This window comes from Somniosus microcephalus, unplaced genomic scaffold (assembly GCF_052327205.1).
Source record: "Somniosus microcephalus isolate GS21.2 unplaced genomic scaffold, FLI_Smic_1.0 unresolved_chr2, whole genome shotgun sequence".
NCBI classification, from domain to species: Eukaryota; Metazoa; Chordata; class Chondrichthyes; order Squaliformes; family Somniosidae; genus Somniosus; species Somniosus microcephalus.
In genome coordinates this window covers 82,675,188-82,702,997 of record NW_028225180.1, presented here as the reverse complement: position 1 = coordinate 82,702,997, position 27,810 = coordinate 82,675,188, and the positions used below count along the sequence as shown (strand labels likewise).

The following is a 27,810-nucleotide window of genomic DNA, read 5'->3' as shown; positions in this document are numbered from 1 at the left end:
GTGGGAGGAGATTAAATGAGTGGGTAGAGTCTGTGATAGGGGAGAGTGTCCATGGGCTGTGGGAGGAGATTAAATGAGTGGGTAGAGTCTGTGATAGGGGAGAGTGTACATGGGCTGTGGGAGGAGATTAAATGAGTGGGTAGAGTCTGTGATAGGGGAGAGTGTCCATGGGCTGTGGGAGGAGATTAAATGAGTGGGTAGAGTCTGTGATAGGGGAGAGTGTCCATGGGCTGTGGGAGGAGATTCAATGGGTGGGTAGAGTCTGTGAGAGGGGAGAGTGTCCATGGGCTGTGGGAGGAGATTAAATGAGTGGGTAGAGTCTGTGATAGGGGAGAGTGTCCATGGGCTGTGGGAGGAGATTCAATGGGTGGGTAGAGTCTGTGATAGGGGAGAGTGTCCATGGGCTGTGGGAGGAGATTCAATGGGTGGGTAGAGTCTGTGATAGGGGAGAGTGTCCATGGGCTGTGGGAGGAGATTCAATGAGTGGGTAGAGTCCGTGATAGGGGAGCGTGTCCATGGGCTGTGGGAGGAGATTCAATGTTTGTATACATTGATTTAATTACATCATATGTTTTCCCTCCTACCCCACTTTCGATAAGTTTCAGGAATAAACCGTCATGCCAGATGGAGTCGAAAGCCTATCTGGCAGAGAGCGATAGATTTTGGGACTCTGGGGGAATCGAGGGATACGGGGATCGGGCGGGAAAGTGGAGTTGAGGTGGAAGATCAGATCAGCCATGATCTTATTGAATGGCGGAGCAGGTTCGAGGGGCCGAGTGGCCGACTCCTGCTCCTATTTCTTATGTTCTTATCGACAATTTAAAAAAACCGAATTTGTAGATGGGGAGGGTGCGCTGCAGACGGTGATAACTGCGACCTTCAGGACCGCGATTCAAATCCAGCCAAGACGGAGAGCGTTAATGTTTCCTCTATGATGGCAAGGACATCGAGTTTGGGGGCTGCACATTGACATAATAAAATGCATCCCCCCACCCCCCCCCACCCTATTGATAGTCAAAAAGCAGCACTCAAGGCTAGAGGCACCGGGGCAGTCTGAAGTGGTCACATACTCCCTGGGACACAGGGGACCCGATGCTGTAGGATTGGGGCGTAGAGATGGGTGGAGGACAACAAGCCAGAGTTGGATAGTGGTGTCACGAGAATGTAGTACATGATAGGGGAGAGTGTACATGGGTTGTGGGAGGAAATTCAGTGGGTGGGTAGAGTCCATGATAGGGGAGAGTTTAAAGTAATTGGTGGAAGGTTTAGAGGGGATTTGAGGGGAAATTTCTTCACCCAGAGGGTTGTGGGGGTCTGGAACTCACTGCCTGAAAGGGTGGTAGAGGCAGGAACCCTCACCACATTTAAAAAGTACTTGGATGTGCACTTGGGATGCTCTAACCTGCAGGGCTACGGACCAAGAGCTGGGAAGTGGGATTAGGCTGGAGAGCTCTTTGTTGGCTGGTGCGGACACGATGGGTCGAAATGGCCTCCTTCCGTGCTGTAACTTTCTATGATTCTATGAGTGTACATGGGCTGTGGGAGGAGATTCAGTGGGTGGGTAGAGTCCATGATAGGGGAGAGTGTCCATGGGCTGTGGGAGGAGATTCAGTGGGTGGGTAGAGTCCATGATAGGGGAGAGTGTCCATGGGCTGTGGGAGGAGATTCAATGGGTGGGTAGAGTCTGTGATAGGGGAGAGTGTCCATGGGCTGTGGGAGGAGATTCAATGGGTGGGTAGAGTCCGTGATAGGGGAGAGTGTCCATGGGCTGTGGGAGGAGATTCAATGGGTGGGTAGAGTCCGTGATAGGGGAGAGTGTACATGGGCTGTGGGAGGAGATTCAATGGGTGGGTAGAGTCTGTGATAGGGGAGAGTGTACATGGGCTGTGGGAGGAGATTCAATGGGTGGGTAGCGTCCGTGACAGGGGAGAGTGTACATGGGCTGTGGGAGGAGATTCAGTGGGTGGGTAGAGTCCCTAATAGGGGAGAGTGTCCATGGGCTGTGGGAGGAGATTCAATGGGTGGGTAGAGTCCGTGATAGGGGAGAGTGTCCATGGGCTGTGGGAGGAGATTCAATGGGTGGGTAGAGTCTGTGATAGGGGAGAGTGTACATGGGCTGTGGGAGGAGATTCAATGGGTGGGTAGAGACCGTGATAGGGGAGAGTGTCCATGGGCTGTGGGAGGAGATTCAATGGGTGGGTAGAGTCCGTGATAGGGGAGAGTGTACATGGGCTGTGGGTGGAGATTCAATGGGTGGGTAGAGTCTGTGATAGGGGAGAATGTACATGGGCTGTGGGAGGAGATTCAATGGGTGGGTAGAGTCTGTTATAGGGGAGAGTGTACATGGGGTGTGGGAGGAGATTCAATGGGTGGGTAGAGTCTGTGATAGGGGAGAGTGTACATGGGCTGTGGGAGGAGATTCAATGGGCTGTGGGAGGAGATTCAATGGGTGGGTAGAGTCTGTGATAGGGGAGAGTGTCCATGGGCTGTGGGAGGAGATTCAATGGGTGGGTAGAGTCTGTGATAGGGGAGAGTGTACATAGGCTGTGGGAGGAGATTCAATGGGTGGGTAGAGTCCATGATAGGGGAGAGTGTAGATCGGCTGTGGGAGGAGATTCAATGGGTGAGTAGAGTCCATGATAGGGGAGAGTGTACATGGGCTGTGGGAGGAGATTCAATGGGTGGGTAGAGTCCATGATAGGGGAGAGTGTACATGGGCTGTGGGAGGAGATTCAATGGGTGAGTAGAGTCTGTGATAGGGGAGAGTGTTCATGGGCTGTGGGAGGATATTCAATGGGTGGGTAGAGTCTGTGATAGGGGAGAGTGTCCATGGGCTGTGGGAGGAGATTCAATGGGTGGGTAGAGTCTGTGATAGGGGAGAGTGTAGATGGGCTGTGGGAGGATATTCAATGGGTGGGTAGAGTCTGTGATAGGGGAGAGTGTCCATGGGCTGTGGGAGGAGATTCAATGGGTGGGTAGAGTCTGTGATAGGGGAGAGTGTACAGGGGCTGTGGGAGGAGATTCAATGGGTGGGTAGAGTCTGTGATAGGGGAGAGTGTACACGGGCTGTGGGAGGAGATTCAATGGGTGGGTAGAGTCTGTGATAGGGGAGAGTGTCCATGGGCTGTGGGAGGAGATTCAATGGGTGGGTAGAGTCCGTGATAGGGGAGAGTGTACATGGGCTGTGGGTGGAGATTCAATGGGTGGGTAGAGTCTGTGATAGGGGAGAATGTACATGGGCTGTGGGAGGAGATTCAATGGGTGGGTAGAGTCTGTGATAGGGGAGAGTGTACATGGGGTGTGGGAGGAGATTCAATGGGTGGGTAGAGTCTGTGATAGGGGAGAGTGTACATGGGCTGTGGGAGGAGATTCAATGGGCTGTGGGAGGAGATTCAATGGGTGGGTAGAGTCTGTGATAGGGGAGAGTGTCCATGGGCTGTGGGAGGAGATTCAATGGGTGGGTAGAGTCTGTGATAGGGGAGAGTGTACATAGGCTGTGGGAGGAGATTCAATGGGTGGGTAGAGTCCATGATAGGGGAGAGTGTAGATCGGCTGTGGGAGGAGATTCAATGGGTGAGTAGAGTCCATGATAGGGGAGAGTGTACATGGGCTGTGGGAGGAGATTCAATGGGTGGGTAGAGTCCATGATAGGGGAGAGTGTACATGGGCTGTGGGAGGAGATTCAATGGGTGAGTAGAGTCTGTGATAGGGGAGAGTGTCCATGGGCTGTGGGAGGAGATTCAATGGGTGGGTAGAGTCTGTGATAGGGGAGAGTGTCCATGGGCTGTGGGAGGAGATTCAATGGGTGGGTAGAGTCTGTGATAGGGGAGAGTGTACATGGGCTGTGGGAGGAGATTCAATGGGTGGGTAGAGTCTGTGATAGGGGAGAGTGTACATGGGCTGTGGGAGGAGATTCAATGGGTGGGTAGAGTCTGTGATAGGGGAGAGTGTCCATGGGCTGTGGGAGGAGATTCAATGGGTGGGTAGAGTCCGTGATAGGGGAGAGTGTACATGGGCTGTGGGAGGAGATTCAATGGGTGGGTAGAGTCTGTGATAGGGGAGAGTGTCCATGGGCTGTGGGAGGAGATTCAATGGGTGGGTAGAGTCTGTGATAGGGGAGAGTGTCCATGGGCTGTGGGAGGAGATTCAATGGGTGGGTAGAGTCCGTGATAGGGGAGAGTGTCCATGGGCTGTGGGAGGAGATTCAATGGGTGGGTAGAGTCTGTGATAGGGGAGAGTGTACATGGGCTGTGGGAGGAGATTCAGTGGGTCGGTAGTCTGTGATAGGGGAGAGTGTACATGGGCTGTGGGAGGAGATTCAGTGGGTCGGTAGTCTGTGATAGGGGAGAGTGTACATGGGCTGTGCTTGGTGGAATGAAGAGTGATGATACGAAGTCTCATTGTAGTGACAATGTAGAGTCAGCTTTAGCTCATGACTGGAGAGGTCTGTGATTTTACTGATGGTCAGTCAGTGCCAACGTGGCTCAGTGGGTAGCACTCTCGCCTCTGAGTCAGAAGGTTGTTGGTTGCAGTCCTACACCAGAGACTTGAGCACAGAACCCAGGCTGACACTCCAGTGCAGTGCTGAGGGAGTGCTGCACTGTCGGAGGTGCCGTCTTTCAGATGAGACGTTAAACCGAGGCCCCGTCTGCTCTCCCAGGTGGACTTAAAGGATCCCATGGCACTACTTCAAAGAAGAGCAGGGGAGTTCTCCCCGGTGTCCTGGGGCCAATATTCATCCCTCAATCAACATCATTAAAACATGATCTGGTCATTATCACATTGCTGTTTGTGGGAGCTTGCTGTGCGCAAATTTGTTGCCGCATTTCCCACATTACAACAGCGACTACACTTCTAAATAGCACATCATTGGCTGTAAAGAGCTTTGGGACGTCCTGAGGTCGTAAAAGGCGCTATATAAATACAAATCTTTTTTTCTTTGTGGGTGCAGAGGCCTGGGATTGTCCTGGTGGGTGCGGAGGCCTGGGATTGTCCTGGTGGGTGCGGAGGCCTGGGATTGTCCTGGTGGGTGCGGAGGCCTGGGATTGTCCTGGTGGGTGCGGAGGCCTGGGATTGTCCTGGTGGGTGCGGAGGCCTGGGATTGTCCTGGTGGGTGCGGAGGCCTGGGATTGTCCTGGTGGGTGCGGAGGCCTGGGATTGTCCTGGTGGGTGCGGAGGCCTGGGATTGTCCTGGTGGGTGCGGAGGCCTGGGATTGTCCTGGTGGGTGTGGAGGCCTGGGATTGTCCTGGTGAGTAGAGAAGCCTGGGACCTTCCTGACGATTATGGCAGGCATCATAGTGACACTATGATACCATAACGATATCACACAGTTACCGTGGGGTACCCCTGGTTCTGTCAAGTGATGATTATTCTCACCCCCTCCCTCCCTATCTCTGTAACCTCCTCCAGCCCCAGAACCCTCCGAGATCTCTGCGCTCCTCCAATTTATGGCCTCTTGCACATCTCTGATTTCCATCACTCCACCATTGGCGGCCGTGCCTTCAGCTGCCTGGGCCCTAAGCTCTGGAATTCCCTCCCTAAACCTCTCCGCCTCTCTCTCCTCCTTTAAGACGCTCCTTAAAACTGACCTCTTTGACCAAGCCTGTCCTAATATCTCCTTATGTGGCTCGGTGTCAAATTATGTTTGATAATCGCTCCTGTGAACAACCTTGGGACGTTTTACTACGTTAAAGGCACTATATAAATGCAAGATGTTGTTGATGTGGTTGCTACCCTTATTGTATGCTATCGCCAACACCTTCACTGAAGCGTACGAGAGCATGGGCCTTACACTAAACATCCGTAAGACAAAGGTCCTCTACCAACCTGCCCCCGCCACACAGTACTGCCCCCCAATGATCAAAATCCACGACAAGGCCTTGCACAACGTGGACCACTTTCCATACCTCGGGAGCCGACTGTCAACAAGGGCAGACGTCGACGATGAAGTCCAACACCGCCTTCAGTGTGCCAGTGCAGCCTTCGGTCGCCTGAGGAAGAGAGTGTTTGAAGACCAGGACCTCAAACCCAGCACTAAGCTCATGGTCTACAGAGCAGTAGTGATACCCGCCCTCCTCTATGCCTCAGAGACATGGACCGTGTACAGCAGGCACCTCAAAGCACTGGAGAGGTACCAACAACGCTGCCTCCGCAAGATCCTGCAAATCCATTGGCAGGATAGGCACACCAACGTCAGTGTTCTTGCTCAGGCCAACATCCCCAGCATCGAAGCTTTGACCACACTCGATCAGCTCCGATGGACGGGTCACATCGTCCGCATGCCCGATACAAGACTCCCAAAACAAGCGCTTTACTCGGAGCTCCGGCACGGCAAGAGAGCCCCAGGTGGGCAGAGGAAACGCTTCAAGGACACCCTCAAAACCTCCTTGAAAAAGTGTAACATCCCCACCGACACCTGGGAATCCCTGGCCCAAGACCGCACAAAGTGGAGGAGAAGCACCCGGGAAGGCGCTGAACACCTCGAGTCTCTTTGCCGGGAGCAAGCGGAAGCCAAGCGCAGGCAGCGCAAGGAGCGCACGTCAACCCAAGCACCCCACCCACCCGCCCCTTCAACCACCGTCTGCCCCACCTGTGACAGAGACTGTAGGTCCCGCATTGGACTCATCAGTCACCTGAGAACTCATTGTTAGTGTGGAAGCAAGTCATCCTCGATTCCGAGGGACTGCCTAAGAAGTAAGAAGAGAAGACCCTTATTGTGTCCAGAAAATATTTTGAAACATTGTTTTAATAGTTCCTTTGGTTACCAGGCTCTCTACTTTTTAAAATGATTTATTCCTGTTGCTCTTTCCAGGGTTCCGCCCACCTTTTCCATTTCCTTGCTATGGGGGGGAAGGGGGGATAACATGGGTAAGAAGGGCTGCTCCCCAAGCCATGCCAATGCTGCTCTGTGCTTGGCTTCACGGAGAGGAATGTCTGTGGATTTCCAGATGGGCGAAGTGGCAGAGGAGTTACCTGCCCTGGGAGTGTTTGACGGGAAAGTGTAGAGGGAGCTTTACTCTGTATCTAACCCGTGCTGTACCTGCCCTGGGAGTGATTGACGGGACAGTGTAGAGGGAGCTTTACTCTGTATCTAACCCGCGCTGTACCTGCCCTGGGAGTGTTTGATGGGACAGTGTAGAGGGAGCTTTACTCTGTATCTAACCCGTGCTGTACCTGCCCTGGGAGTGTTTGACGGGACAGTGTAGAGGGAGCTTTACTCTGTATCTAACCCGTGCTGTACCTGCCCTGGGAGTGTTTGACGGGACAGTGTAGAGGGAGCTTTACTCTGTATCTAACCCGTGCTGTACCTGCCCTGGGAGTGATTGACGGGACAGTGTAGAGGGAGCTTTACTCTGTATCTAACCCGCGCTGTACCTGCCCTGGGAGTGTTTGATGGGACAGTGTAGAGGGAGCTTTACTCTGTATCTAACCCGTGCTGTACCTGCACTGGGAGTGTTTGATGGGACAGTGTAGAGGGAGCTTTACTCTGTATCTAACCCGTGCTGTACCTGCCCTGGGAGTGTTTGACGGGACAGTGTAGAGGGAGCTTTACTCTGTATCTAACCCGTGCTGTACCTGCCCTGGGAGTGATTGACGGGACAGTGTAGAGGGAGCTTTACTCTGTATCTAACCCGTGCTGTACCTGCCCTGGGAGTGTTTGATGGGACAGTGTCGAGGGAGCTTTACTCTGTATCTAACCCGTGCTGCACCTGCCCTGGGAGTGTGTGATGGGACAGTGTAGAGGGAGCTTTACTCTGTATCTAACCCGTGCTGTACCTGCCCTAGGAGTGTTTGACGGGACAGTGTAGAGGGAGCTTTACTCTGTATCTAACCCGGGCTGTACCTGCCCTGGCAGTGTTTGACGGGACAGTGTAGAGGGAGCTTTACTCTGTATCTAACCCGTGCTGAACCTGCCCTGGGAGTGTTTGATGGGACAGTGTAGACGGAGCTTTACTCTGTATCTAACCCGTGCTGTACCTGCCCTGGCAGTGTTTGATGGGACAGTGTAGAGGGAGCTTTACTCTGTATCTAACCCGTGCTGTACCTGCCCTGGGAGTGTTTGATGGGACAGTGTAGAGGGAGCTTTACTCTGTATCTAACCCATGCTGTACCTGCCCTGGCAGTGTTTGATGGGACAGTGTAGAGGGAGCTTTACTCTGTATCTAACCAGTGCTGTACCTGCCCTGGGAGTGTTTGATGGGACAGTGTAGAGGGAGCTTTACCCTGTATCTAACCCGTGCTGAACCTGCCCTGGGAGTGTTTGATGGGACAGTGTAGAGGGAGCTTTACTCTGTATCTAACCCGTGCTGTACCTGCCCTGGCAGTGTTTGATGGGACAGTGTAGAGGGAGCTTTACTCTGTATCTAACCCGTGCTGTACCTGCCCTGGGAGTGTTTGATGGGACAGTGTAGAGGGAGCTTTACTCTGTATCTAACCCATGCTGTACCTGCCCTGGCAGTGTTTGATGGGACAGTGTAGAGGGAGCTTTACTCTGTATCTAACCCGTGCTGTACCTGCCCTGGGAGTGTTTGACGGGACAGTGTAGAGGGAGCTTTACTCTGTATCTAACCCGTGCTGTACCTGCCCTGGGAGTGTTTGATGGGACAGTGTAGAGGGAGATTTACTCTGTATCTAACCCGTGCTGTACCTGCCCTAGGAGTGTTTGACGGGACAGTGTAGAGGGAGCTTTACTCTGTATCTAAGCCGTGCTGTACCTGCCCTGGGAGTGTTTGATGGGACAGTGTAGAGGGAGCTTTACTCTGTATCTAACCCGTGCTGTACCTGCCCTGGGAGTGTTTGATGGGGCCGTGTAGAGGGAGCTTTACTCTGTATCTAACCCCGTGCTGTACCTGCCCTAGGAGTGTTTGACGGGACAGTGTAGAGGGAGCTTTACTCTGTATCTAACCCGTGCTGTACCTGCCCTGGGAGTGTTTGATGGGACAGTGTAGAGGGAGCTTTACTCTGTATCTAACCCGTGCTGTACCTGCCCTGGGAGTGTTTGATGGGACAGTGTAGAGGGAGCTTTACTCTGTATCTAACCCGTGCTGTACCTGCCCTGGGAGTGTTTGATGGGACAGTGTAGAGGGAGCTTTACTCTGTATCTAACCCGTGCTGTACCTGCCCTGGGAGTGTTTGATGGGACAGTGTAGAGGGAGCTTTACTCTGTATCTAACCCGTGCTGTACCTGCCCTGGGAGTGTGTGATGGGACAGTGTAGAGGGAGCTTTACTCTGTATCTAACCCGTGCTGTACCTGCCCTGGGAGTGTTTGATGGGGACAGTGTAGAGGGAGCTTTACTCTGTATCTAACCCGTGCTGTACCTGCCCTGGGAGTGTTTGATGGGACAGTGCAGAGAGAGCTTTACTCTGTGTCTAACCCGTGCTGCACCTGCCCTGGGAGTGTTTGATGGGACAGTGTAGAGGGAGCTTTACTCTGTATCTAACCCGTGCTGTACGTGCCCTGGGAGTGTTGGATGGGACAGTGTAGAGGGAGCTTTACTCTGTATCTAACCCATGCTGTACCTGCCCTGGGAGTGTTTGATGGGACATAAGAACATAAGAAATAGGAGCAGGAGTAGGCCAATCGGCCCCTCGAGCCTACTCCACCATTCAATAAGATCATGGTTGATCTGATCCTAACCTCAAATCTACTATCAGTCTACATCCCACCCGAACCCATGTGATCGCCTGAGAGAGGCGAAAAACCAGATAAAAAACCCAATGGCCAATTTGGGAGAAAAAATCTGGGAAATTCCTCTCCGACCCATCTAGGCGATCGAAACTCGTCCAGGCGATCACTGTGTCCCTATATTTTCTACAGTACTTACCTTCTGTGAAAGGTGATCTCCACCCCAGCCAGGAACAGGAATAAAACCATCTCCTGAAATCTAACACAGAATTAGAACACAAGAAGTAGGAGCAGAACCAGGCTACACGGCCCCTGGGCCCGCTCCACTACCCACAGGGCCATGACCGTTCCGAACCTAGACTCATGTCCAATTTCCTGCCCGCTCCCCGTAACCCCTAATTCCCTTTACTTCTAAGAAACTGTCTATTTCTGTTTTAAATTTATTTAATGATGTAGCTTCCACAGCTTTCTGGGGCAGCAAATTCCACAGACCTACTACCCTCTGAGTGAAGAAGTTTCTCCTCATCTCAGTTTTGAAAGAGCAGCCCCTTATTCTAAGATTATGCCCCCTAGTTCTAGTTTCACCCATCATTGGGAACATCCTCACTGCATCCACCCGATCAAGCCCCTTCACAATCTTATATGTTTCAATAAGATCGCCTCTCATTCTTCTGAACTCCAATGAGTAGAGTCCCAGTCTACTCAACCTCTCCTCATATGTCCACCCCCTCATCCCTGGGATTAACCGAGTGAACCTTCTTTGTACTGACTCGAGAGCAAGTATGTCTTTTCTTAAATATGGACACCAAAACTGTATGCAGTATTCCAGGTGTGGTCTCACCAATACCTTGTACAACTGCAACAATACCTCCCTGTTTTTATATTCCATCCCACTAGCAATAAAAGCCAACATTCCATTGGCCTTCTTGATCACTTGCTGCACCTGCATACTAACTTTTTGAGTTTCGTGCACCATCCCTTTGTACTACAGTACTTTCCAGTTTCTTGCCATTAAGATAATAACTTGCTCTATGATTTTTCCTGCCAAAGTGCATAACCTCACACTTTCCAGTATTGTATTCCATCTGCCAAATCTCTGCCCACTTACTTCGCCTGTCTATGTCCTTTTGCAGGTTTTTTATGTCCTCCTCACTCACTACTTTCCTTCCCATCTTTGTATCATCTGCAAACTTTGATATGTTACACTCGCTCCCTTCCTCCAAATCGTTAATATAGATTGTAAAGAGTTGGGGACCCAGCACTGACCCCTGCGGAACACCACTAGTTACTGATTGACAGTCTGAGAACGAACCATTTATCCCAACTCTCTGCTTTCTGTTAGATAGCCAATCCTCCACCCATGCCAGAATATTACCCCCGATCCCGTGATTTTTTATCTTGAGCAATAATCTTTTGTGTGGCACCTCGTCAAATGCCTTTCGGAAGTCTAAATACACTACATCCACTGGTTCCCCTTTATCCACCCTGTATGTTACTTCCTCAAAGAACTCAAGCAAATTTGTCAAACATGACTTCCCCTTCATAAAACCATGCTGACTTTGTCCTATTAAATTATGTTTATCCAAATGTCCCGTTACTGTCTCCTTAATAATGGACTCTAAAATTTTACCAACCACAGGTGTAAGGCTTACAGGTCTATAGTTTCCAGCCTTCTGCCTACTACCCTTTTTAAACAGTGTAGAGTGAGCTTTACTCTGTATCTAACCCGTGCTGTACCTGCCCTGGGAGTGTTTGATGGGACTGTGTAGAGTGAGCTTTATTCTGTATCTAACCTGTGCTGTACCTGCCCTGGGAGTGTTTGATGGGACAGTGCAGAGGGAGCTTTACTCTGTATCTAACCCGTGCTGTACCTGCCCTGGGAGTGTTTGATGGGACAGTGTAGAGGGAGTTTACTCTGTATCTAACCCGTGCTGTACCTGCCCTGGGAGTGTTTCATGGGACAGTGTAGAGGGAGCTTTACTCTGTATCTAACCCCGTGTTGTACCTGCCCTGGGTGTGTTTCATGGGACAGTGTAGCGGGAGCTTTACTCTGTATCTAATGCATGCCGTACCTGCCCTGGGAGTGTTTGAAGGGACAGTGTAGAGGGACCTTTACTCTGTATCTAACCCTGTGCTGTACCTGTTCTGGGAGTGTTTGATGGGACAGTGCAGAGGGGGTTTTACTCTGTATCTAACCCGTGTTGTACCTGCCCTGGGAGTGTTTGATGGGACAGTGCGGAGGGAGCTTTGCTCTGTATCTAACCCGTGCTGTACCTGCCCTGGGAGTGAGTGTTTGATGGGACAGTGTAGAGGGAACTTTACTCTGTATCTAACCTATCTAACCCGTGCTGTACCTGCCCTGGGGGTGTTTGATGGGACAGTGTAGAGGGAGCTTTACTCTGTATCTAAGCCGTGCTGTACCTGCCCTGGGAGTGTTTGATGGGACAGTGTAGAGGGAGCTTTACTCTGTATCTAACCCGTGCTGTACCTGCCCTGGGAGTGTTTGATGGGGACAGTGTAGACGAAGCTTTACACTGTATCTAACCCCGTGCTGTACCTGCCCTGGGAGTTATTGATGGGACAGTGTAGAGGGAGCTTTACTCTGTATCTAACCTTGCATTGTCCCGGCTTGGAAGTGCTTGATGGGGACTGTGTAGAGGGAGCTTTACTCTGTATCTAACCCTGATCTGGGAGTCTTTTGCCTCAATGTGGTCCAATCCCCTCCCTGATGCACACAAAAAAAGACATTTTAAAGAAAACAAGTCGACACCTTGTTGTTTATTTAAAGAATAGCCGGATGGCTTTTGGAATATATTACAAAATGCTGAGGGACTACCCGGGGCAATTTCCTACATCTATTGATATTAAAAGGGCGCAGAAGTAACGGGAAGTGTCCGAGCGCTGGGAGGGGGAGACTCGACTCGTCTTCCCTTCTGCAAACGCATTCTCCACCCGCCCGCAGCCAGTCGCTCACCTAATGGATGGAAACTTGCAGCGCCTTGCATGCCCTAGGCGCGTGCGCACCGGAGCCTGGAGCAGGTGCGCACTGGAGCCCAGACTAAGCCTGCACTGGCGCTCGGTGCGCGTGCGCACTGGACTCAAACGGCAGACGACGTGCGCACTCGGTCCCACTTTCGACGCCATCGCCGGCCTCACACCCGCGCGTTCGCCGAAGCCCAGGGAGCCGCTCCTCCCCACCCACCCAAGGTTTCTGGTTGGCTTCAGTGAGTAGCTTAAAAAATATATATCTTCATTAAAAGAAATGTCAGTTAATCGAGAGGAAAAGCAGCCAAGGAATACATAGAAACGTAGAAGATAGGAGCAGGAGTCGGCCATTCGGCCCCTCGAGCCTGCTCCACCATTCAATGAGATAGATCATGGCTGATCATCCAAATTCAGTACCCTGTCCCTGCCTTCTCCCCATAGCCCTTGATCCCTTTAACCTCAAGAAATATATCCAACTCTTTCTTGAATATATTTAATGAATTGGCCTCCACTGCCTTCTGTGGTAGAGAATTCCACAGGTTCACCACTCTCTGGGTGAAGAAATTCCTCCTCATCTCTGTCCTAAATGGCTTATCCATTATCCTTAGACTGTGACCCCTGGTTCTGGACTCCCTGGCCATCGGGAACATCCTTCCTGTATCTAGTTTGTCTAGTCCTGTTAGAATTTTATAAGTTTCAATGAGATCCCCTCTCATTCTTCTAAACTCCAGCAAGTATAAGCCCAATCGACCCAATCTCTCCTCATACGTCATTCCTGCCATCCCAGGTATCAGTCTGGTACTGAATTAAACATGTGGTTCATTACATAGGAACAGAGGGAGGCCATTCAGCCCCTCGGGCCTGTTCCGCCATTCAATGAGATCATGGCGATCTGTACCTCAACTCCATCTACCCACCTTTTCTCCATATCCCTCGATATCCCTTACCCAATAAAAATCTATCCATCTATAGATAGAGGTCTTTAAGATTACAAAGGGATTCGCTAGGGTAGACGTAGAGATGTTTTCCCTTGTTAAGAGAGTCCAGAACTAGGGGCCATCAATATAAGATGGTCACTGATAAATCCAACCGGGAATTCAGGAGAAACTTCTTTACCCAGAGAGTGGTGAGAATGTGGAACTCGCCACCGCAGGGAGTGGTTGAGGCGAATAGTATAGATGTGTTTAAGGGGAAGCTCAATAAACACATGAGGGAGAAAGGAATAGAAGGATATGCTGATGGGGTGAGATGAAGAGGGGTGGGAGGAGGCTGGTGTGGAGCAGAAACACCGGCACGGAGCAGTTGGTCCGAATGGCCGACTCCTGTTGCTATGAAGGGGCTGCGGAACAGCTCTTGAACGTAGCAGGGTAGGAAAAAGAGCAATAATAAAAAGGCCCTGAAACACGTTTGTGCGCAGTGCACTGTCAGTGTGCTGTCGCTGAGAGCGTCTCTAAGCCACTGCTAAAAGACTGGCATGGCAAAAAAAAAAAAAAAGAGGGAGTTCCGACACGGAAGATTCCAGAAACAAAGCGAATCAGCGCCAGTTGTAATTGCCTGGCTTTTCTCGTCATCTTGAGGCAGGTCCCACTCAAGTAGAGAGAGCCGGTGAATTCTCGCTCTCCCCCACACTTAACGTAAGTTTATGAAGGCTTTGGGGCAGTATGGCACAGTAATTCGGATACTTTTATGAGGTGGCACACCGTGGTCTGTGACTCCTGGTGGAGGCGCTGATTATTCTGCCGTAGCTGCTGCACCTCAGTTGCTAGTAATGCCTTGTCCTCTTTCTCCTGTTCCAAAATTTTCAACAGAAAAAACCACCATTGTTATATTTCACAGAATCTTGGCAGCTTTTTATTCTGAATCCCTATCAAAGACTCCCTGGGCAGGTACAGCACTGGTTAGATACAGAGTAAAGCTCCCTCTACACTGTCCCGTCAAACACTCCCAGGGCAGGTACAGCACGGGTTAGATACAGAGTAAAGCTCCCTCTACACTGTCCCATCAAACACTCCCAGGGCAGGTACAGCACGGGTTAGATACAGAGTAAAGCTCCCTCTACACTGTCCCGTCAAACACTCCCAGGGCAGGTACAGCACGGGTTAGATACAGAGTAAAGCTCCCTCTACGCTGTCCCATCAAACACTCCCAGGGCAGGTACAGCACGGGTTAGATACAGAGTAAAGCTCCCTCTACACTGTCCCATCAAACACTCCCAGGGCAGGTACAGCATGGGTTAGATACAGAGTAAAGCTCCCTCTACACTGTCCCATCAAACACTCCCAGGGCAGGTACAGCACGGGTTAGATACAGAGTAAAGCTCCCTCTGCACTGTCCCATCAAACACTCCCAGGGCAGGTACAGCACGGGTTAGATACAGAGTAAAGCTCCCTCTACACTGTCCCGTCAAACACTCCCAGGGCAGGTACAGCATGGGTTAGATACAGAGTAAAGCTCCCTCTACACTGTCCCATCAAACACTCCCAGGGCAGGTACAGCATGGGTTAGATACAGAGTAAAGCTCCCTCTACACTGTCCCATCAAACACTCCCAGGGCAGGTACAGCACGGGTTAGATACAGAGTAAAGCTCCCTCTACACTGTCCCGTCAAACACTCCCAGGGCAGGTACAGCACGGGTTAGACACAGAGTAAAGCTCCCTCTACACTGTCCCGTCAAACACTCCCAGGGCAGGTACAGCACAGGTTAGACACAGAGTAAAGCTCCCTCTACACTGTCCCATCAAACATTCCCAGGGCAGGTACAGCACGGGTTAGATACAGAGTAAAGCTCCCTCTACACTGTCCCATCAAACACTCCCAGGGCAGGTACAGCACGGGTTAGATACAGAGTAAAGCTCCCTCTACACTGTCCCATCAAACACTCCCAGGGCAGGTACAGCACGGGTTAGATACAGAGTAAAGCTCCCTCTACACTGTCCCCATCAAACACTCCCAGGGCAGGTACAGCACGGGTTAGATACAGAGTAAAGCTCCCTCTACACTGTCCCATCAAACACTCCCAGGGCAGGTACAGCACGGGTTAGATACAGAGTAAAGCTCCCTCTACACTGTCCCCTGGTTTATATGGGTAGTGCCCTCTGTGCACTAGTTGTAAGGGGCCTACATGATATGAGATTGGGGCCTTCTACCCTCAGTTCCTGTTGAGCCTGGATGCTCCCCTGATTTCGCACTGAAGAGCGAGCTCACTCAGATGGGCACCTCTGTGATGACCCCTGGTCGATCATTGCTCCTCACCTTGATCAGCTTCTCGTGCAGATCCTTGACAATAGCTTCCAAATGAATCACCTTCTCATTGAGGCCTGTCGGAGATTCCCTGGGAAGAGAAAAAGCACGATAATTAAATAAGCAAGCCGCTTCAATCCCATTTCACCTCACAACACAGAAATTAAATTGTCTATTCCACTCTCAATGTTTTCCATTCCTCCTCTGCTTTAGGCGCTGAATCTCACTGGGAGACGGCTTCCCACGGGCACCGGCTGCCCTTTGTACAGTACCCCCTTCATCGGTGAATCCAGACGGTGAGTGTTGGCAGGCTATTGACCCACGGGGGGCATCGTGGCCGAGCCCAATCCTTCCTTCATTTAGCACGCACATATTTCCAACAAGGTGGGGAGGAGGGAAAGGGTAGAGGTCTGGTTATTCGATCAGGAGCAGGAATCCTGGCTGATTTCCCCCTCCACTGCCTAACCCAGGGGGGCACTGAGGCAGATGCAGCAGGCGGTTAAGAAGGCAAATGGTATGTTGGCCTTCGTAGCGAGAGGATTCGAGTACAGGAACAAGGATGTCTTGCTGCAGTTGTACAGGGCCTTGGTGAGACCACACCTTGAGTATTGTGTGCAGTTTTGGTCGCCTTATCTGAGGAAGGATGTTCTTGCCATGGAGGGAGTGCAGCGAAGATTCACCAGACTGATACCTGGGATGGCAGGAATGACATATGAGGAGAGATTGGGTCGATTGGGCTTGTACTCGCTGGAGTTTAGAAGAATGAGAGGGGATCTCATTGAAACTTATAAAATTCTAACAGGACTGGACAGACTAGATGCTGGAAGGATGTTCCCGATGGTCAGGGAGTCACAGTCTAAGGGTAAGGGGTAGGCCATTTAGGACAGAGATGAGGAGGAATTTCTTCACCCAGAGAGTGGTGAACCTGTGGAATTCTCTACCACAGAAGGCAGTAGAGGCCAATTCACTAAATATATTCAAGAAGGAGTTGGATATATTTCTTAAGGCTAAAGGGATCAAGGGATATGGGGAGAAGGCAGGGACAGGGTACTGAATTTGGATGATCAGCCATGATCTCATTAAATGGTGGAGCAGGCTCGAGGGGCCGAATGGCCTACTCCTGCTCCTATCTTCTATGTTTCTATGTTTTTGTAACCTAAGCTGCTGACCTGCCCGAGACCAGATAACTCAGCACAGGCTGGGGCTGGAACCTGCGTCCTTCCTTCTGGCCCGACAAAGAGGCTTTCTGACCTTGCCCCATACCTCACCCAGAAAAAAGGCATCTTCCCCCCTGTGTGGGTGTGGGGAGTCAGACTGTGGGGCTCATTCCCCCCCTTCAACTTCCAGACAGTAACTCACACCGCCTGCAGGTGGCACCGTCGCGCCATTAAACCGCACTGGTCTCAGCACTGCTGCCAGCAGGCACCCGGCGGTACTGCAGCCCCGATCGCCACCCGATCCTTCCACTGACCTGGCGTACAGTTTGGCCATTTAAAGAAAGCAGAAAGATAGAACTCCCATTTATACAGCGCCTTTCGCAACATCGGGATTCCCAAAGCGCTTCACAGCCAATTAAGAACTTTTTGGAGTGTGGTCAGTGTTATCTTATCGAAACATATAAGATTGTGAGGGGGCTTGATCGGGTGGATGCGGGCAGGATGTTTCCACTGATGGGTGAGACTAGAACTAGGGGGCATAATCTTAGAATAAGGGGCTGCCCTTTCAAAACTGAGATGAGGAGAAACTTCTTCACTCAGGATAGTAAATCTATGGAATTTGCTACCTCAGAGAGCTGTGGAAGCTGCGACATTAAATAAATTTAAAATGGAGATAGACATTGCCCTAGCAGATAAGGGAATTAGGGGTTACGGGGAGAGGGCAGGGAAGTGGTCGTGAGTCTAGGTTCGGATCAGCCATGATCCTATTGAATGGCGGAGCAGGCCCGAGGGGCCGTATGGACTACTCCTGCTCCTACTTCTTATGTAAAGTGGGAAACGCGGCAGCCAGTTGGCGCACAGCAAGCTCCCACAAACAGCAATGTGATAATGGCCAGATCATCTGTTTTTAGTGATGTTGGTTGAGGGATAAATATTGGGCCCAGGACACCGGGGAGAACTCCCCCCTGCTCTTCTTCGAAAGAGCGGCCAGGAGAGAGCAGACGAGGCCTCGGTTTAACGTCTCACCCGATAAACGGCACCTCCGGCAGTGCAGCACTCCCTCCGTACTGGCACTTGGAGACCCAACAACTTTCCCATCCCTGCACCTACCCTTTCCCCACACCCCCACATTCCGCTCCCCTGACCCAACCCCCACCCCCTCGTCCAGACAACCACCCCCCCTCGTCCACACATCCCCCCCCTCGTCCACACACCCGCCCCCCCTCGTCCACACACCCGCCCCCCTCGTCCACCCCCCCCTCGTCCACACACGCCCCCCTCGTCCACACACCCCCCCTCGTCCACACACCCCCCCCTCGTCCACACACCCGTCCCCCTCGTCCACACAGCCCCCCCCCTCATCCACACACCCGCCCCCCCCCTCGTCCACCCCCCCTCGTCCACACACCCGCCCCCCCCCTCGTCCACCCCCCTCGTCCACACACCCGCCCCCCTCGTCCACACATCGCCCCCCTCGTCCACACACCCCCCCCCTCGTCCACACACCCCCCTCGTCCACACACACCCCCTCGTCCACACACACGTCCCCCTCGTCCACACCCCCCCTCGTCCACACCCCCCCTCGTCCACACACCCCCCTCGTCCACACACCCGCCCCCCCCCTCGTCCACACACCCCCCTCGTCCACACACCCCACCTCGTCCACACACCCGCCCCCCCCTCGTCCACACACCCGCCCCCCCCGTCCACCCCCCCTCGTTCACACACCCGCCCCCCTCGTCCACACCCCCCCCCTCGTCCACACCCCCCCTCGTCCACACACCCGCCCCCCCCCCCTCGTCCACACACCCGCCCCCCCCCCCTCGTCCACACACCCGGCCCCCCCTCGTCCACCCCCCCTCGTTCACACACCCGCCCCCCTCGTCCACACACCCCCCCCCTCGTCCACACACCCCCCTCGTCCACACCCCCCCCCCTCGTCCACACACCCGCCCCCCCCCCTCGTCCACACACCCGCCCCCCCCCTCGTCCCACACACCCGCCCCCCCTCGTCCACCCCCCCTCGTTCACACACCCGGCCCCCTCGTCCACACCCCCCCCTCGTCCACACAACCCCCCTCGTCCACACACCCCCCTCGTCCACACACCCCCCCTCGTCCACACACCCGCCCCCCCCCTCGTCCACACACCCGCCCCCCCTCGTCCACCCCCCCTCGTTCACACACCCGGCCCCCTCGTCCACACCCCCCCCTCGTCCACACACCCCCCCTCGTCCACACACCCGCCCCCCCCCTCGTCCACACACCCGCCCCCCCCTCGTCCACACCCCCCCCCCTCGTCCACACCCCCCCCCCTCGTCCACACCCCCCCCCCTCGTCCACACACACCCCCCTCGTCCACACCCCCCCCCCCCTCGTCCACACACCCACCGCCCCCCCCCCCCCCCCCCCGAGACCGTTGGGGGAGTTGCACCATTAACTGTGAATGAGTTTGTGTCCGAGCCTGTGATCTCTCAGACTATATGGAAACTCCCACTGACCAGCAGAATCCCGAGGTCCTGCGTCACCCCATTGAGCGGTTCTGGCGTCAGGGTCAGCCTACCTCGGTCTGCTCGCTCCCGGCAACTCGACGCCGTCGACAGCTCTGGGTTCCTCCGCTGGGCCCTCATCTGGCAAAAAGAAAGAGGGAGGATTCATTGGAGCAGCTAACACGTCAGTGAGTGAGTGATGTCCCTCTCCGGGGATGGGGGGGGAGGCTGTGCAGAGGGCTGGGCGCGGAGGACAGGCGATAGGCGCGGAGGACAGGCGATACAGGCCTGTCGGTGAGCGGTGCCCCTCTTTGGGGGCTGTCCACAGGGCAGGCACTGTGACGCTATCGAAGCAACCTCTACCATTGTTTTGCTGACCCAGGGGTCACAGGGGAAGGGTCAGAAGCCCAGGGCCACAGGGAGAGGGTCACTGACCCAGGGCCACAGGGGAAAGGTCACTGACCCTGGCCACCACTATCATTCACGGTGATTTATACAGGTCTAGCAGCCCTGTGATACTCTGCAGGTCCGAAGCTGTTCTCTCCTCACCTTCCCGTTGAAATATAAAAACATACTAAAGCGCTTCCTGGTCCTCCATTCAGAAACTCACTCACCTTCCAGCGAAAGGGACTGTGCAAGGCTATCACAGTACGAAGCTATATCCGCCAGTGACTGCCACTCAGTGTTAGAGACATCGGAGAGTGCAATATCTGAAATATATAATGAAAAGGAAGTCGGAATCATGCAACTCCCATAGAATGGGGCGTCGCTCCTCAGGAGCCGCACACTTCTGTCCGAAAGAACTCCCCTCCCCCCTTCCCACTGGATACAGTTCCAAGGGGCAAACGAGGCCCGGGCGTCCGGCTGTTCCTCATCCAATTCCCCCCCCTGCGTAAGTCTAGACCAGGAGAGCCAGCGGACTATTCGACCGTGGGAGGCCTCACCACCGAGCCAAACCCTGTCCCCACCCCAGTAGCAACCAGGAGCAGAAACACTTGACTGATAATTTCCGCCCCTTGGGGAATGAGGAGGGCAGAAAATGAAACATTCCGTGATTCCTGAACCCCCCCCGCCCCCCCCCCACGTCTCCAGAATGCAGACAGGTTGAATGGGATTCTATTAATGAATCCATTTTGTGATCTGTATCCTTCAAGTTAACACATAATCCGACTTTCGCATGAGACGTTAAACTGAGGCCCCGTCTGCTCTCTACTATTGGAAGAAGAGCAGGGGGAGTTCTCCCCGGTGTCCTGGGGCCAATATTTATCCCTCAATCAACATCACTAAAAAACAGGTGATCTGGTCATCATCACATTGCTGTTTGTGGGAGCTTGCTGTGCGCAGATTGGCTGCCGCGTTTCCCACATTACAACAGTGACTACACTTCAAAAAGTACTTCATTGGCTGTAAAGTGCTTTGAGACGTCCGGTGGTTGTGAAAGGCGCTATATAAATGCAAGTCTTTCTTTCTGTCTCAATGTGCCAAAAATACCCGTACAGGTAGACTACCTTTTATCCGAACTTCCGAAAACCGAAACCCTCTAAAAACCGAAGGTTTTTTCGTTCAGCGTAAGTCGTGCGCACGACATGACCAGAGTGGCGCACGACTTACGCTGAGCAGAGGGTCAGCGTAAGTCGTGCGCACGACCCCGACCCCCCCCACCGACCCCGACCCCCACCGACCCCCCCGCCGACCCCGAATCCCGCCGACCCCCCCCCGCGGACCCCCGCCGACCCCGACTCCCGCCGACCCCCCCCGACGACCCCCACCCCCGACAAATTTCCCAGTCTTATAAAATACCTTCCGAAATCCGAAATTTTCCGAAAACCGAAACACGGCTGGTCCCGAGGTTTTTGGATAAAGGATAGTCTACCTGTATTGGAATAAAATCAACAAAACCGCCAACTCACCAGGCGCCATGGCACGGAAGATCTTCGAGTTATATATTAAAAGTGTTGCTCGCACTTCCTGCAAGCATCGCATATACTTCCCGTCACACCTCCCCACCCGCCCCCCCCCCCAATCAGACTTTATTTGAATGCAGATTTAATCTGAAAGGGAGAAGGAGAGGTTCCGTTTTCCGATCGCCTCTCCTCGCCCCCGACATCGCAGCCCGTTACTTTACCGTGCAGGCTTTGGTTGGCACCAGTGGGTGAGCGGCTCGTCGAGGTGTTGCTCGGAAGGGCCTGCTGGGGGCCTGAGAGGCCGGGATCGGAGCCGCCCGGAGAGCCGGAGTAAATCTCCGCAGAGGTGGTCCCAGAGAAAGAGCTTCGGAGAGTAGCTTCCTAGAACAGAACCAGAAACACGAAGAGCTCTCAGTGAGATGACCCTGGGGGACTTATGGCTGTGGTACTGAAATTGTTCTTGGATTTGTAATAATGAAATACTTACATTTATACACTACCTTAACAAGGTGTCACTCACAACACGTTACTTTAGAAGTGTTGAGTAGGCAAACGCACCCACCATTTTGCACCATCAGTGTCACGCCATGGGATCGATGGGAAGTTAATCTGCTTTTTTTAGGTGGTGTTGGTTGAGGGAGGAACGTTGGCCCAAGGACATCAGGAGAACTCCCCTGCTCTTCTTCCAGTAGTGGCCGTGGGATCTTTAGCATCCACCCGATTAGGTAGACGGGGCGCGGGGCAGGTTGGGGGGGGGGGGTGGGTGGGTGGGAGGCCTGGGTTTCACATCTTGTCCGAAAGGCGGCACCTCCGACAGTGCGGCGCTCCCTCAATACTTGCACTGGGGAGTGTCGGCCTGGATGATGGGGCTCAAGTCCTGGAGTGGAGAATCGGAACCCACCGCCTTCTGGGTCAGAGAGAGGAGTGAGACCGGCAAAGCCAAACGGACAGTACGAGGGACACACTGAGGAAGTTAGGAGTCAAACGGGAGGTTAGGAGCAACTTTCGCACGGAAAAGGTTCATCAAATCGGGAATAAGGTATCGGGGAAGGACATTGATGCGGACAGTATGAGTGGGGTCAAAAGACAATTGAATGCGTTTCTGGAAGGGAGAAGGGATTGAACGATGGGGTAAGAAGGTGGGGAGGTGAGGTTACATATACACACACAAGATCATTCTACTCCAATAACACAGAGTGCGATATATAGACACACAGGAGTGCTATACTCCAATATCACACAGTGTGATATATAGACACACAGGAGTGCTATACTCCAATAACACACAGTGCGATATATAGACACACAGCAGTGCTATACTCCAACAACACACAGTGCGATATATAGACACACAGGAGTGCTATACTCCAATAACACACAGTGCGATATATAGACACACAGGAGTGCTATACTCCAATAACACACAGTGCGATATATAGACACACAGGAGTGCTATACTCCAATAACACACAGTGCGATATATAGACACACAGGAGTGCTATACTCCAATAACACACAGTGCGATATATAGACACACAGGAGTGCTATACTCCAATAACACAGAGTGCGATATATAGACACACAGGAGTGCTATACTCCAATAACACACAGTGCGATATATAGACACACAGGAGTGCTATACTCCAATAACACACAGTGCGATATATAGACACACAGGAGTGCTATACTCCAATAACACACAGTGCGATATATAGACACACAGGAGTGCTATACGCCAATAACACACAGTGCGATATATAGACACACAGGAGTGCTATACTCCAATAACACACAGTGCGATATATAGACACACAGGAGTGCTATACCCCAATAACACACAGTGCGATATATAGACACACAGGAGTGCGATACTCCAATAACACACAGTGCGATATATAGACACACAGGAGTGCTATACTCCAATAACACACAGTGCGATATATAGACACACAGGAGTGCTATACTCCAATAACACACAGTGCGATATATAGACACACAGGAGTGCTATACGCCAATAACACACAGTGCGATATATAGACACACAGGAGTGCTATACTCCAATAACACACAGTGCGATATATAGACACACAGGAGTGCTATACCCCAATAACACACAGTGCGATATATAGACACACAGGAGTGCGATACTCCAATAACACACAGTGCGATATATAGACACACAGGAGTGCTATACTCCAATAACACACAGTGCGATATATAGACACACAGCAGTGCTATACTCCAATAACACACAGTGCGATATATAGACACACAGGAGTGCTATACTCCAATAACACACAGTGCGATGTATATAGACACACAGGAGTGCTATACTCCAATAACACACAGTGCGATATATAGACACACAGGAGTGCTATACCCCAATAACACACAGTGCGATATATAGACACACAGGAGTGCTATACTCCAATAACACACAGTGCGATGTATAGATACACAGGAGTGCTATACTCCAATAACACACAGTGCGATATATAGACACACAGGAGTGCTATAGGAGTGCTATACTCCAATAACACACAGTGCGATATATAGACACACAGGAGTGCTATACCCCAATAACACACAGTGCGATATATAGACACACAGGAGTGCTATACCCCAATAACACACAGTGCGATATATAGACACACAGGAGTGCTATACTCCAGTAACACACAGTGCGATATATAGACACACAGGAGTGCTATACCCCAATAACACACAGTGCGATATATAGACACACAGGAGTGCTATTCTCCAATAACACACAGTGCGATATATAGACACACAGGAGTGCTATACCCCAATAACACACAGTGCGATATATAGACACACAGGAGTGCGATACTCCAATAACACACAGTGCCATATATAGACACACAGGAGTGCTATACTCCAATAACACACAGTGCGATATATAGACACACAGGAGTGCTATACTCCAATAACACACAGTGCGATATATAGACACACAGCAGTGCTATACTCCAATAACACACAGTGCGATATATATAGACACACAGGAGTGCTATACTCCAATAACACACAGTGCGATATATAGACACACAGGAGTGCTATACCCCAATAACACACAGTGCGATATATAGACACACAGGAGTGCTATACCCCAATAACACACAGTGCAATATATAGACACACAGGAGTGCTATACTCCAGTAACACACAGTGCGATATATAGACACACAGGAGTGCTATACCCCAATAACACACAGTGCGATATATAGACACACAGGAGTGCTATACTCCAATAACACACAGTGCGATAGAAAGACACACAGGAGTGCTATACTCCAATAACACACAGTGCGATATATAGACACACAGGTGTGCTATACTCCAATAACACACAGTGCGATATATAGACACAGGAGTGCTATACTCCAATAACACACAGTGCGATATATAGACACACAGGAGTGCTATACCCCAATAACACACAGTGCGATATATAGACACACAGGAGTGCTATACCCCAATAACACACAGTGCGATATATAGACACACAGGAGTGCTATACTCCAATAACACACAGTGCGATATATAGACACACAGGTGTGCTATACTCCAATAACACACAGTGCGATATATAGACACACAGGAGTGCTATACTCCAATAACACACAGTGCGATATATAGACACACAGGTGTGCTATACGCCAGTAACACACAGTGTTATACCTGTATATACACATATAGAATAACATCGAATCTGCAGCACAGAAACAGGCCATTCAGCTCAACTGCTCCGTGCCGGTGTTTCTGCTCCACACGAGCCTCCTCCCACCCCTCTTCATCTCACCCCATCAGCATATCCTTCTATTCCTTTCTCCCTCATGTGTTTATCCAGCTTCCCCTTAAATGCCTCTCTGCTATTCACCTCAACCACTCCCTGTGGTAGCGAGTTCCACATTCTCACCACTCTCTGGGTAAAGAAGTTTCTCCTGAATTCCCGATTGGATTTATTAGTGACAATCTTATACTGATGGCCCCTAGTTCTGGTCTCCCCCACACGTGGAAACATCTTCTCTCCGTCTACCCTATCGAACCCCTTCATAATCTTAAAGACCTCGATCAGGTCACCCCTCAGCCTTCTCTTTTCTAGAGAAAAGAGCCCCGGCCTGTTCAATCTTTCCTGATAAGGTATAAGCTCTAAGTTCTGGTATCATCCTTGTAAATCGTTTTTTTCCCCCACCCACTCCAGTGACTCGATATCCTTTTATAGCGGAGACTAGAACTGTGAGCGGTATCGGAGACCGGAACTGCGCCCAGTACTCTAACACACATCGTGTTCTTGGAGAATATCGCTTTGCTACGGGGGAGTGAGAGCTTCTTTGGATCTTTAAGTGTGGGAGGGCTGCGCAACTCCACTGAAAGAATATGGAAAAGAAGTTGGTGAAAGATCTCGCCAGAGAGAGTGAAGTAAGTTTTTTCTCTTATTGGTTCCTGTAAAATAAATAAACAGTGTTTTCCTTCCCCATTGCTGATGGAGAATTAAATAGATACAGCAATTAAATATGGGGCAGCTCTTCACCCTCCATCTTTTATTGCTGTGACCTTTACCGCGAAGGCCAAAACATGTTTAAAACTTTAATTTAATCTTTTCTTACTTGCCTCTTTCCTTCCTTAGCAAATACCTCCACGGCAATAATTAGCACATTTAAGCATAACCTTTTGTAATAACAGGTTTTAAAAGTGAGGACTTTTATTCTGGACATCCCTCCAAACGTGAAGGATGGTAGAGTCCCCTCCAGAGGTTGCCAACTGTTCACGTGAACAGTTTTTGAGTTCTCAATTGCACCAAATACAAGACAGAAAGCAGCCACTTAGGATACGTTCTAAGTTTTCAATATTCCATTTTGAAATTTGACATGGTTTAAAATTTTGATTGTCACACATGTAACATGTTGTAAACAAAACCGACCATTTGGTCCTTGAGACAGAGAACAACATCTTGCATTTATATAGCGCCTTTAACGCGGTAAAACGTCCCAAGGCGCTTCACAGGAGCGATTATCAGACAAAAGTTTGACACCGAGCCACATAAGGAGATATTAGGGCAGGTGACCAAAAGCTCGGTCAAAGAGGTCGGTTTTAAGGAGCGTCTTAAAGGAGGAGAGAGAGACGGAGAGGTTTAGGGAGGGAATTCCAGAGCTCGGGGCCCAGGCAGCTGAAGGCACGGCCGCCAATGGTGGAGCGAAGTAAGTGGGGGGGATGCACAAGAGGCCAGAATTGGAGGAGCGCAGAGATCTCGGAGGGTTGTAGGGGCTGGAGGAGGTTACAGAGATAGGGAGGGGAGCGAGGCCATAGAGGGTTTTGAAAACGAGGATGATCATTTTTAAATCGAGGCGTTGCCGGACCTTGGTTAGGCTGCATTTAGAATACTGTCTCCAGGTTTGATCCCCTCACACCACGAGCAATATTGAGATTTTGGCAAAGGTAAAGAAAAGGGCAACACAATTGATTCCTAGTTTAAAACACCTTACACACCCGGAACAGCTTTGTAAGCTGGGTCTTTCGGGCAGCGTAGACTCGGGACTATTTCATTGAGGGCTGTAAAATAATGAAGGGACCAGGATTGCGGCCACATTGACAAATTACTTCAATTAGAGAGTTACCATCTGGAACGCGCTGCCTGAAAGGGCGGTGGAAGCAGATTCAACAGTAACTTTCAAAAGAGAATTGGATAAATACTTGAAAAGGAAAAAAAAAAGAGCTGGGGAGAGTGGGACTAATTGGAGAGCTCTTTCAGAGAGCCGGCACAGGCTCTCCTGCCTCTTTTGAAAGGCCAAAAAAAATACCACACTGTGAAATCAATGGGTACAGGCTAAAACTAATATTCAGATTTATTTACAGGCTGAGTAATATACAGAAGTAGTGCTGTATGATAGGTCAGGGGAGGAGCAGGGATCCGTTTACAAGTTGCGCAAGGGTAGAACTATTTTGGATGTTGGGCGCAGCCTCTTCTCGCTAGTGAATAGGAGACTTTTGGAACGAGTTCCTGGCACGTGCGGTGAGTGCTGGTTCACCGTACGCCTTCCAGAGGGAGCCGGACCGTACACGAGGTAGAAAGTAAGTAACACAAGTCTTGAGCAATGTGACCTCCTGGCCTAGTTTCACTCAGGGAGCAGGGGATTGGAGAGGAAACGTCCAGATTGCTTTCCCCCCCAGTCAATCATATTAGCTGGTTTTCCGCCTCTCCCACTTATTTATTTACTCCGGGAGGGCACAGCAGGGGGACTGGGAGAACCACGCAGAAATTTTACCGCCGCGTGTCTTTTGGTGTTTGTAATAACAGGCTGCGGTCAGCTGCAGCGCCACCTCTGGCGCAAGTAAGAACAGCAGGCCTCCTTGTAATACTCCTTTTATATATAGAGGTTCCTGCCC

The 27,810-nt window shown here is 51.4% G+C and overlaps 1 protein-coding gene and 1 long non-coding RNA gene across 6 annotated transcripts in view; one reads left to right on the top strand and one right to left on the bottom strand.

Annotated features, from left to right (window-relative positions):
- Window positions 1-27,810, bottom strand: part of sipa1 (signal-induced proliferation-associated 1) — a 131,706-nt gene that overhangs the window by 5,997 nt on the left and 97,899 nt on the right. For 2 of the 5 annotated variants that reach the window (XM_085976233.1, XM_085976232.1), the window contains exons 12-16: window positions 21,624-21,783; window positions 20,113-20,208; window positions 19,573-19,639; window positions 15,866-15,944; window positions 12,391-14,399 (exon numbers count right to left, since the gene is read on the bottom strand). In XM_085976233.1, coding sequence (XP_085832359.1) covers window positions 14,253-14,399; window positions 15,866-15,944; window positions 19,573-19,639; window positions 20,113-20,208; window positions 21,624-21,783 — 549 coding nt within the window. In that variant the 3' untranslated portion in view covers window positions 12,391-14,252. Of the gene's footprint in view, window positions 1-12,390; window positions 14,400-15,861; window positions 15,945-19,510; window positions 19,640-20,112; window positions 20,209-21,623; window positions 21,784-27,810 lie in introns of those variants that run through there. The other 3 variants (XM_085976234.1, XM_085976236.1, XR_015075087.1) reach the window with 3 other exon arrangements.
- Window positions 12,737-25,923, top strand: LOC147092925 (uncharacterized). Its single transcript, XR_015075088.1, has 3 exons — window positions 12,737-12,851; window positions 16,067-16,149; window positions 25,628-25,923. It is a non-coding gene; the product is annotated as an uncharacterized LOC147092925 (long non-coding RNA).